This window comes from Monodelphis domestica, chromosome 1 (assembly GCF_027887165.1).
Source record: "Monodelphis domestica isolate mMonDom1 chromosome 1, mMonDom1.pri, whole genome shotgun sequence".
In the NCBI taxonomy this organism is placed as follows: Eukaryota; Metazoa; Chordata; class Mammalia; order Didelphimorphia; family Didelphidae; genus Monodelphis; species Monodelphis domestica.
Window position 1 is genome coordinate 409,058,986 of NC_077227.1, and position 13,685 is coordinate 409,072,670.

Below are 13,685 nucleotides of genomic sequence, written 5' to 3' on the forward strand. Positions count from 1 at the left end.
GCACTTCCCAGCATATGAGGGATCCCTTATACAGGTTACCCTAGGACCAGGTGGGCTTCCCCATGCTCTCCAAGGCAGTGATCCCTTCAAAAGCTGCCCACCCAGCCTTCCCCTGATGGAAATATGGGGATAGATTGACCAGCTCCAAAAGCTTCTCTGCTTTCAGCCCTTTCCAGTCACCAATGGGTTGGCTCATCATTCCCTCCTTCATCTCAGGCGGGGTCTGCTGGGTTTATTATCTGGGTTACATTTTTCTGGGTTTGATATCATTCTTTCCATTCTCCCCGCCGCTGCTGTCTCCTGCCAACTTTCCACAATTACAGCTGGGCTCCACCCCTCTGGCTCAAGGCTCCATCAGGCTCCTGGGTCTATTAGCTCCCTCTGCCTGGATGGGCCAACCTAAGGCTAGGAAGGAGGAGGGGCAGGGAAGGTGGACAATAATTCTCTGTTCTAAAGGTCCTTCCAACTCTTCCGTCCTATGTTCAATGTCTTCAAATTTCTTCTAGATCTACATTCAAATGCTCTTCCAGCTTGGACGCTATGCAATGAGCTCCCCATCTAGCTATTCTCTGTTCTAAGAACCTTACTTTGCTAACATTCAATTTTTTTTTAATCTTTATAATCTCCAACATTCCATGTTCTAACATCCCTTTGATGTTTCAAATTCTGTATTCTAAATTTCCTTTCAGGTAATAGTAATAGCCAGCATTTTTAGGAGGTTTTAAGGTGTTTAAGGATATCTAGGTGTGAGAGCAGATAGAGTGCAAGGTTTGAAGTCAGGAAGACCCATCTGACCTCAGACATTAGCTCTGGGACCCTGGGCAAGTCACTTACCCCTATTTACCTCACTTTCCTCATCTGGAAAATGAGTTGGAGAAGGAAATGGCAAACCCCTCCAGTATCTTTGCTAAGAAAACCTCAAATGGGGTCAGGAAGTGTTAGATGCGACTGAACAACCACTACGAAGTTTTCAAAGCACTTTACATATGTTAATGAATCTGATCCTCCCAACTCCAGCAGGTAAGCCCAGTTATTATCACCATTTTATCTAGAGGTAGTTAAACTCCAGTGTTCCTGATTGTTAAGTCTCACACTCTCTCCACCATCCAACCGAGGCAATATGCTATGTTCTAAAAATCTTTCTATTACTAATGTTCTAAAGTGCCTTCTGGCTGTTACCTTATGTTCTAAAGTTCTATAATTACTGTTCTATGTTCTGAGGGATCTTCTAGCACACATCCTCTGTTCTAAGGATTCCTTTGTCATAAACATCCTATATTCGAAGATCCTTATCAGGTTTTCTACTGTGTGTATGTGAGGAGGGGGTGAGAAGGGAAGGATGAGTTCCATCCAAGGATTCTGGGTGCCTGCTGTAGCTGCCAGCTTACTTGTATCATTTCAGGGGCAGTAAAGATACTTATGCTGAAGATGTCTGGGGTGGATTTAGAAGAGGGGTGTGTGTGTGTGTGTGTGTGTGTGTGTGTGTGTGTGTGTGTGTGTGTGTGTGTGTGTGTGAATATGGTGGAGGAAGGACTTTTGCCTTAGGACAGGATTAGAGTCAGTACCCATCACAAACTCCATTCCCCTTATCCCAACAAGAGACAGTAATTCACTGGGGCCTCTCAAGTCCATTCTAGCTGGAAACTCCATATTTGGCTGATCTTGGCCCTGGAACCATTCTCTCCTCTTCCCAACCCCCATCAGCCAGATGTTGGGCTGCTTCCAATCTTCCCCACATCTGGGGTTGTCAGGGAGGGGAACCCTGGCACCTTCCATTAGAGTTGGTAGATAGGCAGCATTTTATAATGGAAAAAGCATGATCCTAGGAAGTTTGTCACAAGCCCACTATGTGACTTTGGGTGAGTCCTTCTCCTTTCTAAGTTTCGGATTTCTTCTCTATGAAATGAGTGAGTGGGACTGGATAATTTCAACTCAAATATTCTATTTTCTAAAGACTCTTCTTTTTCCAACAATCTATTCCTTTCAGTTCTAACATGCTCTTGAATTTTTCTAATCTGTAAAATAGGTTACTAAGACAGAACTGTACCAAATGTTGTCAGGGCTTTTTGAGGCCAGGGGCTGGCATGCTCCAGTTTCTTCATTACTTCTAGCCCAAGCTGAACACACAGCTATAATTCCATATGTTCTTATTGCCCAGATAAATGAATTTGAGTATCCTAGGCCAACCAGAGGTCTAGTTTGGGAAGTATTATTGATGGAGCCAGATTTAGGAAGGGGAGAAATAAATCCTTTAATTGTCTCTCTCTCTCAATCTCTCTCTCTCTCAGATTCTGTCCTGACTTAAAAAAAAGGAAAAGTAGGTCTCTGAGCAGACACAGCAACTAATGGATGGGAGTATTAGGTCTGCTTTATTGCAGGAACTTCTGGGACCATAATTGGCTGGAGAGCTTGGTGATGAGACAGGTAATACAAAAAAAGGTATAAATGGTGCCATATATCTCCTCCTGCCCATCCTGTCTCCAGCTAGGGAGTTCTACTCCTGTAAAGGATGGTTTTATTGGCCTTATTGGCTACCACCTGTTGTTTCCCTTAGCTTGCTACCTACCTACTGCTCCTGAGAGTTCAGGGCTGGCAGTTGGATCACTTGGTCAACATTGGCACTCTCTATCCTGATTCCCAGGCAAAGCAGAGGTGCCAGTACTCCATTCTTTGGATGAACCAGACCACACTGGCTTCCCTATTTTGGGGTATGAACAGGGAGGGGGCCTCATAATATTGGAGAATACATCTAGGTTCACCCCCTTAGACATAGACTATCCTTTCCAAATTGCCTTGTCCTCTGAAGGCTTGGAATCTCTCTCCTTCCAATGTGAAATCATTCTGGTTGGTCATGTCAGTGATATTTGGAGGATAAGATAATAGGTTCAGTGCAGGAGGGAGGTGGCTATAAGGATGGGGAAAGTGGCTAGAGGAACATCTGGAGCTATTCCAGGTACCTCCCTTCTCCCTCTTACATTCTTGAAGCTCAGTGATGTTGAGCCTAGTGTCAGAGCACAGACAAGTCATGGCAGGACTTGGATCGGGCCTTTAGTGCTAGCTTCCTGTTGTTTCGTATGGCCAGCCGGGCCAGGAACCGTCGGGCCCTCTGGCTGAGGCTCTTGGGGCGAGGGTCTGGAAGACGGGGCCCATTAGCTTCTTGATCCAACTGACGCAGGCGGATCTGGCGCACAATGCCCTCGAAAAGCTCAGTCACATTGTGCTGGAGGGCTGCTGATGTCTCAATGAACTTGCAGTCGAATACCACAGCACAAGCCCGTCCCTCTAGAGTGGAAGGAAGGAGACCAAAGAAGTAACATGGAGAAGAAAACAGAGACAAAAAGAGGAAGAAAAAGGGAGAGGATGGGAGAAGGCAGAAAAGAGAAAGAGGAAGAGAAAAATAGACCATAGTGGGGCTTCAGAGGACAGCAAAGAGGAGAAATAGGGGTTGAAGTTGGAGGAGGAGAAGGAACAGGAACACAAAGGAAAAGAGAAAAAAAGCAGATGAGTAAGGGGAACAGCAAAAGAAGAGAACAGAGAAATTTGGAGGAGAAGCAAAGAGAAAAGAGGAAGAAGTGATTACAGAGAGAGTTCCATGCAGAAAAAGAAAGAATGGAAAAAGGGCAGGCAGATCTATAATCAGCAATTTTGGTGCTTGGGCAAACATCTAAAAAAATGCCCAGAGAGCAAACAGAAGAAACTGTGTCCCCATATGTGGTTTTTTTTTTTAACTCTTATTTTCTTCCATATTAGAAACAAATAAGGGCTAGGCAATGGAAGCTAAGTGACTTGCCCAGGGTCAACTGGCTAGGAAGTATTTGAGGCCAAATTTGAACCCAGGACTTCTGTCTCTAGGCCTGGCTCTCAGTCCACTGAGCTACCCAGCTGCCCCCCTCAGATACACTTTTAATGACAAATTCAGTTTGGGATGTGAGATGGAGAGAAACTTGGACACAAAGGCTTGTGTAGGAGAAATATTCTATAATACCAGTCCCTATGGGTGAAGGTCCTAGGATACTTATAAGACTGCTGTTTGGGGAGGCTGCAGCCTGGAGGAAGAAGGGCCCAGCAACTTTACCTGGGAGGAGAGTGTCTGAAATTCCATAGATTTCTTTCTTTTCTTTTTTTTTTTTTTGTTATGGCTCTGACAGAGTGGGTTTGCCACTTCAGCTTAGTCCCAGTCAAGGCCAGGGGCTCAGGGTCACCCTGGAAAGTGGTAGCAGAAGAAAAGATGGAAAGGGAAATAGCAGAGCATGTCTACTATGCAGATTGAGGCCCTACCCCTCACCTTCCACAGAGACTTCGCGACAGCGCACCAGGTCTGCCTTATTCCCCACTAGGATAATGGGAATGTTGTCTGCTTGGCGGGTCCTTCGAAGCTGGATGCGCAGCTCAGAGGCACTCTCAAAGCTGCTTCGGTCTGTGATGGAGTACACGATCACATAGGCACTGCCCACTTGTAGGCAATAATCACGGTGCCAGCTGTTCTCATCCTACATAGGAAGAGATTAAAGTCATCTTCTCAGATGCCTCTTGGGCCTCCCAAGTGAAGGAAGGGGATGATCATTCTCTTGGGCAAGAAGGGAGGAGGATGGATATTCTTGAGGGGCTTATGGTTCACTGGGAAAAACCTCAGCTCCGGAGCAAATAAGTCTGAGTTTGGATTCTGGCTCTGCCATTGACTCACTGTATGATGTTGGACAAGCCACTTCCATTTTCTTGATCTCAGTTTTTGCCCCTGGAAAAGGAGGGGGGTTGAGCTAAATGGTTTCTAAGGTTCCATCCAGCCCAGACATTATATGTTCTAAGGTCCAACAAATGTTAAATAGTTCTATGGCAGTTCCATTTTGGATGTTTGGATATCTGAGGATCTTTCTATTTGCTTTTGCTGAGGCTCAGGGCTCCCATGCTTCTAGAATTCCCAAGACGCTTCCCTTAGGGCTACCCAGGCTTTCCCTGTCCCCTGCTCCATACCCTTTTCTCTGACTCCCAGGTGTCCATAAGTAGCAGTGTCATGTCCTCACCATCCACAGACAGGGTCCTCTCATACACATCCTCTGGAATAGAGGGGACAGTCTGGTCTCAATGGGGTTTAAGGATAGGGTGATGCTGAACTCAGAGAGAGAGAGAGATGGAAACTCTTAGGTTCTATGGCAGACATTGGGAATAATTAAAAGAAGACATTGGTCATCTCTTTTAGAGCTATAAGACACCTTGGAAAACATCTAGTCTAACCTTCTCAATTTATAGATGGGGATACTGAGGCCTAGTGAAGGGAAAAGCCTCATCCAAGGCCACACTTTGAGTCCACAGCAGAGTTAGGACTCAAAATCCAAGTCCAAAGTTCTTACCTTATGAGTTGGGACAAAGGCTAGAGAATCCAATCTTAGCTGAGGTCCTTTTACCTCGAGTTCTCAATAGATATTTTTCCTAGATTTCTACTTCTGATCACCCATAGAGCGCAAGTTTGCTAGTTATAAAGCTGCCTGGGGGATTAGTGTCTCCCATTCTGGACAACAGGCTCCTTGACACTCTGCTAATTATACAACTTCCTAGCCTTCCTTCAGAGAAAGGAGCCTGACTTCAGATCCTGGTTTTGCTACCATTAGGTTGTGAGACATGGAGGTCTTTGATATGATTTTGATGTCCACCTGTATGAAATGGATTAGGGATCATATTCTTGCCCTCCCCCTGCCATGATTGGGAAGCACCTCTCACAAGTGAAATTATAAAAATACCCCAGAACCAGAGCGTTAGACTAATGATCATTTAGTTCAAATTCCCCATTTTACAGTTGGGAAAACTGAGGCAAAGAGAGGAGAAGTGATTTATATTTACTTATGGTCACATATCTGGTATGTGTCAGGGCCAGGCCTTGAGCCAAGGTCTTTTTTTTTTTTTTAGATTGAGTTTCCTATTTTGCCCAGGCTGGAAGTGCATTGTCAGTCCCATTACTGATTAACGTGGGAGTTTGGATCCGCTCTGTTTCTGACCTGAACTGATTTTGCCCCTCTTAGGCAGACTGATGGCTTCCTGTTCCCAAGCAGTTTGCCATATTGGTGTTGCTTGGTTTGGGCACCTAATTGGCTCAGTCCAGCCTCAGCTTCCCTAGCAGCAGGGAATAAAGGTGTGTGCCAACTTGTCTGGCGCCAGCTTCAATGCTTCTCCCATTACATTATACTGTCCCACTTTAAATGTTTGTTTTGTTGGACTGAAGGAGGAATGCAAAGGGGCACTATTCTCTGTTTGCTCCTTGCTAAGTTAAGACAAAACTTCTCCCTGGCCCAAAGACAGTAGAATTGTGGAGGATTCCTGGTAGGGTTCCCTTCTCTTAATATTAATTTTATTATATCATTTATTATATGCAAACTTATCGATGTTCCACCTATTCCATGGTAACTGGGTGGCAGAGTAGATAGAATAGATAGAAGACTGAAGTTCCTGACTTCAAATCTGGTTTCAGGTTCTTACTAGCTGGGTGACCCTGGGCAAGTCATTTAACCCTGTTTGCCTCAGTTTTCTCATCTATAACATGAACAAGAAAAGTAAATGGCAAACCACTTTGGTATCTCTGCCAAGAAAACTTCAAATGGGGTCACAAAGAGTCAGACATGACTGAAAACAACAGAACAACAAGATTACATGTGAACATATCAATCTAATTATTATATGAAGGGATTTGACAATGTCTTTCCTATGTCATCTCTTTGGACAAGTCATTGAGATGTGGGATAGATGACAGTATAGTTAGGTGGGTTCAGAATTGGACCCAAAGAATAGACCACGGCTACCTAGAGCAGTGATGGTGAATCTTTTAGAGACGGAGTGCCAGGCCCTGCCCCCCCCCCCCCAGTGCTATGCATCCCTCCCCAGACCTAATGCCATGCCTCCCCCCTAAGTGTTGGGAATGCCCCCTCTTACTCCACACAGAGGAGAGAGGAAGTGCTCCCATTGGCTGCTGGGCAGAGGGGTGGGGATGTGAAAAAATGTCTTCAGGTGAAGTGGAGAGGGGGAGGGGAGCAGATCCACCCAAGTTCCTCTGTCTTTCTAGTAACCAACTTAGGGATGGGGGTGGGGAAAGGACTACCGTGTGCCCACAGAGAGCGCTCTAAGTGCCATCTTTGGTTTGCTATCACTGGCCTAGAGGAAGTTTCTGGGGGAATAACCCAAGATCTGTTCTTGGCTTTAGGCTTACCAATGATTTGAAGGAAAGCATAGACAACATGCCTTTCAAATTTGCAGATAGCGCAAAGCCAGAAAGTGTAGCTAACAAGTGGGATAAAAAGGCTAGAGTGATGAACTAAAACTAATCAAATTTAATTTAATAGGAAAAAATATAGCCTATAAATATGTTTAAAAATAATTTGTCCAAATATAGATCAGGAGAGGGATGATTAGATAATAGTTTATGTGAAAAAGATCTAGGGATTTTAGGAGTCTGTATGCTAGTTAAGAATCATTAACATGGCATGGCCTAGCAGTAAAAAAAAAGCAGATGACTGACCTCAGGCTACATTAAGAGAAAGGGTCCTGAATGAAACATGGAAGTTTCTACTCTTTCTAGTCAAGACCAGACCTGAATGGTAGTGTTCAAGTATGAGTACCATATTTTAGGAAGAACACTGATAAGCCAGAGGACATCCAAGAGGAGGAAGATGGTGAAAGACCTGGAGGCCATTCCCTAGAAGAATAGTTAAGCTGGAGAAGAGGAGGCTTGGGGAGAAATAATCCCTCTCTTCAAATATTTGAGTGGCTCTTACATGGTAAAAGGCGAAAGATTTCTTGATCTGAAGAGAAACTAGAGTATAGAGTAGTTATTATATGGAAGAGAGATTGGACTTGTTCTTTAGAACAATAAGGGTTCTGTGTTTACAAAACAGAAGTAGAAACTAGCTGAGAAGCAGATTTCAGAGCAGAAGGAAAGGCTTCCTAACATTCAGAGCTGACTCAAAGTAAAACAACTTGTCTCTGGGAGCAGCCGGCTTCCTCTTGCTGGAATTCTTCAGTACTGAGACTGAATGACAAATTGATAGGGAACAATCAGGGAAGTTGTGGAAGGAATGACTATTCAGCTCTGAGTTGAATTAGAGATCTCTGCAATTCGACAATGTCAACTGGTGATTTTGTGATCTGCCTGTATCTCGAACCTACTTTTTACATGCAAATATAGGATGTTCCAGAAGTCTTTGTGTGACTTTTATACTATTAAAGTTTAAAATTTAAAAGCCCTTCTATAATTCCATCTCCCCGCTACCATTTCCCCATCTTAAGAGTCTTACCTCCCTGATGCTCCTGTAGGTCTCGATCTTGTATGCCAGCAAAAAGGTTTGCCAGGCTGGTCTTCCCTACCCTGGGGTCTCCAAGGAGCACTACCCGGTATAGGGAATCACCAGAGTCGCTGGAGTCTGAGGACCAGTTGTCCAGGGCAGGTGAAGGGGGCCGAGCCGGGGGATTGAGAGAGGATGACTGGCAGAGCTGGGGGTGATTCAGTCTCCTGGGGGGCTTTGGGGCCAAAAGACCTGACCTAGACTTTGGTGCTATGCACAATGGGGTGCTGGACCGCCTCCTCAGGACTGTCTGGGGATCCTGCTGGTTGTTCAGTGTCATCTTGGAGAGAACAGGTGACATTTCCTGTGAATGAAAGGCTGGGCAGAGAGGTCACTGGCTTCCCTCCTTGGTCCATTTTGTTCTAAGGGTAGACCTGGGGTCTAATGGACTTAGGGATTTCTTCTAGCCATAGGCCCAGGGAACATATACATTCACCACCAACATTTCATAATTGTACAGAAACAGCACCCAGGGGCCAAGAATCATACACAAATGCCAGGAACACACATGCACACAGAGTTAGGTCCAGGTAGTCACAAGAAGATACACATCTATGATTATGCCCACATGGAGACACACATTTACAATTATTTTCCTACACACAGAACCACAACCTGCGGTGCTTCACACAAGAAAGTTGGGAAGGAAGGAAAGGAGAATAGGGAAGCCGGTGGCCGGAAGGAGGGGTCGGCTAGTGGGTCGGTAACTGGAGACCGCGAGTGTCATGGGAACCGCGTCTCTGACCCGCCGCCCTCATAAAATATTCAGGAGTAGCTGGGAAAGCTTCGGGGTGACCCATGGGGCTGCTTCCAGCTGTTGAAGAGGGGAAGAGATCCGTCCTGGGATAGCTGAATTGCGGGGAGTTGGGGAGATATTCTCCCGGAGCCCGTCTGTGGCAGCCTGAGATTGGAGCAGGGCCAGATAGTCCCTAGCACCAGCTCCATTCTCCAAGAAGGGAGAGGCACCCAGTGACGTTTTCTATCCAAAGTTTTGAGAATCTCCTCCCCAGCCCCTAAATCCTAAATCCCAGCTCTAAGGACCCACTTCCCCCTGCCTCCTAACAGTAAAGGCTCTGTTTTGGGTCCTCCCCTGACTGTGAAGGTATTAGGATCCTCCATCCCTTGTAGCTCCGGGATCCCACCTACGTCCCATTTCTCTGCGCCCCGCTCTGCCCCAGGCCAGGAGCATGTGTGGGTGTGGTGGGGAGGTGTGGGGTGTAGGGGGGGAGGGTGTGTGGTGCGTGTGTGAGTGTTGGGAAGGGGTGGAGGTGCCCAGGTCAACTCTTTCCTAAACTTTCCCCAACTTTTCCCCGGCTTCCACCCCGTCCCCGCCCTGCGCCAGCTGGCGCCCGTACCCCGGCGCTGGGGGGCTGGGGCTCCGCTCCGCCTTTGGGGCACCCCCCGAGCTTCTGTCACCGCCGGTATCGTTGAATCCCTTGCCGGCAGATCTTCCTGGCCTCCCCAGAGCCGCCCTGCAGCCCCACCGTCCCAGGCCGAGAAGGGGAGGAGCTGCTACCGCTGGAGCCCTCCTCCGGCTCCGCCCAGATCCCTGGTCCCCATCGGAGGATTTCAGTCTTTCTCCCTGGCAGTCCAGCCCTGGCAAACGGCCCTAACTCCGTGCCCAGTCCACTTAGCAATCCTTAACCCTAAAGACAAAGACAAAACTGTAAAGGGAGCACATTTATATATCTTGTTCCTTTTGCCTTTTCTTCCTCACCAGGAAAGACAAAAGTCTGACTGAGGACTCTTTGGGGCTTGTAAACTCCGGGCTCCAATTTCCCTCGCCCCCACCTCCTGACACCTAGTCCCGGAATTTGGGTATTTAGTGGGAGCCGAAGACAACTGGCGCAACTTCTGTCTTGAGAGAGCCACAGGGGATGTGGAACTCCAGCGCACCCTCATTAATCATCCCTCTATGCAAAGGGTGAAGCTAAGGGGTCTCTAGGCATGACCACGTCACCCAGCTTCCCAGTCTCCATGCTGGGGCCTGGGAGAGCTTGCCTAAGAAGGCAAGGTCTGACATATTCCCTAGTTACTCGAATGACCCCTTTCTTCACCTTTAGGGGTAGATAAAACTGTCTGGCCTCCTTTTCTGTGATAGTGGGTGAGGCCTGGACCAGGCAGGTGAATAAAGAGTGGGAACTCTCTGCTGGGTGTTGGGAGCAAATACGTGGGATGAGCGAGCATGGAGATGCCCCTCAACCCCATTATGCCAATGGACTCCACCTCTCCATCCTAGGAGGGAGAAGGAACTATTTTCTGGGTCCCAGACTCCCTCTATCTCCAAAGTGTGTAGTGAGGGAATGGCAGAAGGAGAGGACATCTCAATTGCAGGAGAGGACATCTTCAGTAGTTGAACATTAAATGCTATCTTGTTCTTCCCCTTTATTTTTTATGTTAATTTATTTTTTGGTAAAATTTTTTTTTTAGTTTTATCCTATCTTATTTTAATAACAAATTTACACCAAGTTTTCCAAATCTCCCCTCCACTTTTAAGAGTGGTAAGAGCTAGGCAATTAGGATTAAGTGACTGGCTCAGGTTCACACAGCTAGAAAGTGCCTGAAGTCATATTTGAACTCTGGATCTTCTGTCTCACAGGCCTGGCTTTTTAGCTATTTACCTGCCCTCCCCTCCACTTTAAAGAATTGATCTGAAGGTATTTTTCATCTACCTATCCTGAGGGTGCTACCCCAAGCACAAATATTTTTAGTTCTGGCTCTGCTTAGAGGTCATCCAGTCCAGCTCCATCAATTTGCAAGTGAAAACATTGAGGTTCAGAGTGGTTAAGTGATTTGCTCAAGGTTACAAGGATAGTAGGTGGCAGAGCCAGGACTTCAGGCAGCATCCTTTAGCTTCCAGTAGAATGTTAGCTTCTTGAGAATTAGGAATGTTTTATTTTTGTCTTTTGTTTCTAGCCCACTTCTAATTTCCAATATCTAATTCTGTCCACAGTACCACATTATTTCCAACCATTTTGCAGAAGAAGAAACTGAGGGTCTAAAAAAGACAATAATGATAATAACTGCTATTGATCCTCCCTTCTGTCTCTTAGCCAGTACCATATTGTTTTGATGACCACTGCTTTATAGTATAGTTTGAGGTCTGGTACTGCTAGTGTTAAGGTCCGGGATTTCACCCACCACCAAGGAAGACCCATGGACAATGCAAACAGGCAGAGAAAGGCCATTTATTGAACTGATACACGCATCAGTGGGAACCTCTGCCATCAGAGTTCCAAGTTGCTTCTGAGAGGCTGGGCCTTAAGTACTCTCCAGCATGTATGGCCCCCACCCCTTCCAGCCCCTTATCTGCTACATATGATTCTTGGAACGTTGCCGGCATGTTTGGCTCCCCTCCGCCCTTATCGGTTACATACTATTCTTGGGACCTTGACAATTTTATGTTATTGGGGTCTTCCTGGCCTTTATCTGGTACCTACTGCAGCTGCATGTTTATTGGGGTCTTCCTAACTTCCAAGGCTAGCCAGCTTGTTAAGGCTTTCCTGTATTTTCAAGGCTGGTCATTTTGGCCTCCCTCATTAGAACACCTTCCTTCACATTTTTTTCATTATTTCCTTTGATATTCTTGATCTTTTGTTCTTCCAAATGAATTTTTATTATGTTTTTTTTTCTAATTCAGTAAAAAAGTTTTTTGGTAGTTCGATGGGTATGGCACCAAATAAGTTTGGATCAACATCTCATATCCTATGCCAAGATAAACTCAGAATGGGTGAATGACTTGAACATAAAGAAGGAAACTGTAAGTAAATTATGTGAACACAGAATAGTATACTTGTTATATCTTTGGGAAAGGAAAGATTTTAAGACTAAGCAAGAGTTAGAAAAAATTACAAAATGCAAAATAAATAATTTTGATTACATTGAATAAAAAGTTTTTATACAAACAAAACCAATAAAATCAAAATTAGAAGGGAAGCAACAAATTAGGAAACAATCTTTATAACAAAAACCTCTGACAAAGGTCTAATCACTCAAATTTATATGGAACTAAATCAATAGTACAAAAAATCAAGCCAATCCCCAATTGATAAATGGGCAAGGGACATGAATAGGCAATTTTCAGATAAAGAAATCAAAACTATTAATAAGCACATGAAAAAATGTTCCAAATCTCTTATAATCAGAGAAATGCAAATCAAAACAACTGAGAGGTATCACCTCACACCTAGCAGATTGGCTAACATGACAGCAAACGAAAGTAATGAATGTTGGAGGGGATGTGGCAAAGTCTGAACATTAATGCATTGCTGGTGGAATTGTGAATTGATACAACCATTCTGGGGGGCAATTTGGAACTATGCCCAAAGGGCGCTAAAAGACTGCCTGCCCTTTGATCCAGCCATAGCACTGTTGGTTTGTGCCCCAAAGAGATAATAAGGAAAAATACATGTACAAGAATATTCATAGCTGTGCTCTTTGTGGTGGCAAAAAAATGGAAAATGAGGGGATGCCTTTCAGTTGGGGAATGACTGAACAAATTGTGGTATATGTTGGTGATGGAATACTATTGTGCTCAAAGGAATAATAAAGTGGAGGAATTCCATGTGAACTAGAATGACCTCCAGGAATTGATGCAGAGTGAAAGGAGCAGAACCAGGATAACATGGTACACAGAGACTGATATACTGTGGCACAATCAAATGTAATGGACTTCTCTACTAGCAGAAAGGCAATGATCCAGTCCTATTCAGAGGGACACATGAGAAAGAATTCTATCCACATCCAGAGGAAGAACTGTGGGAGTAGAAACACAGAAGAAAAAACAACTGCTTGATTACATGGGTCAATGGGGATATGATTGGGGATGTAGACTCTAAATGATCACCCTAGTGCAAATATTAATAATATGGAAATGGGTCTTGATCAATGACACATGTTAAATCCAGTGGAATTGTGTGTCAGCTACGGGAAGGGGGTGGGAGGAGGTTGTGAGTCTTGTGACCATGGAAAAATATACTAAATCATCTAATTAAGTAAAATTAAAAAATTTTTTAAAGAATGCAGTAACTGGAAGGGGCCTTAGAAATCTTCTTATCTGAACTATCTAAATTAGCTTATTTAAATAAGATTACCTTAGATATAATCTTATTCATTCATTCAGCAAGCATTTGTTAAACATCTACTATGTGCTAGGTGCTGGGGAAACAAAGACAAAAATGAAATTGGTCTAACCCTCAAAAAGCTTGCATTCTACTAGGAAGAAACAACAGTGACATAGAGAAATACATATAAAGCATATACAAAATAAATTTCAGGAGGTGGAACCTAAGAGGGGGAAAAGTACTAATGATAGTGAGAGTATCAGGAAAGCCTCTTGGAGGTAGTAGCTCTTGAACTTCT

At 44.8% G+C, this 13,685-nt stretch overlaps 1 protein-coding gene across 3 annotated transcripts; it reads right to left on the minus strand.

The window, feature by feature from the left end:
- Positions 1-967: 967 nt before the first annotated feature.
- Positions 968-9,828, minus strand: REM1 (RRAD and GEM like GTPase 1). 3 transcript variants are annotated; one of them, XM_056811979.1, is made up of 5 exons: positions 9,680-9,828; positions 8,277-8,604; positions 4,972-5,054; positions 4,286-4,490; positions 968-3,282 (listed from the first exon to the last, which is right to left on the minus strand). In XM_056811979.1, the coding sequence occupies exons 2-5, from the start codon at positions 8,602-8,604 to the stop codon at positions 3,008-3,010; spliced, it is 891 nt and encodes a 296-aa protein (XP_056667957.1). In that variant the 5' UTR covers positions 9,680-9,828; the 3' UTR covers positions 968-3,007. The 3 variants fall into 3 exon arrangements, with proteins under 3 accessions (XP_056667957.1, XP_056667956.1, XP_056667955.1); XM_056811978.1 differs by having other exon boundaries at positions 8,277-8,628; XM_056811977.1 differs by lacking the exon at positions 9,680-9,828 and having other exon boundaries at positions 8,277-9,665.
- Positions 9,829-13,685: the final 3,857 nt, after the last annotated feature.

Excerpts from the sequence above, each read along its gene's own strand:
- REM1 (XM_056811978.1), bottom strand. The coding sequence starts at position 8,625 with ATGTCACCTGTTCTCTCCAAGATGACACTGAACAACCAGCAGGATCCC. Across the intron at positions 5,055-8,276 it reads CCTACAGGAGCATCAGGGAG|AGGATGTGTATGAGAGGACC; the intron begins GTAAGACTCTTA and ends CCTCTATTCCAG. Across the intron at positions 3,283-4,285 it reads TCGCGAAGTCTCTGTGGAAG|AGGGACGGGCTTGTGCTGTG; the intron begins GTGAGGGGTAGG and ends CTTCCACTCTAG.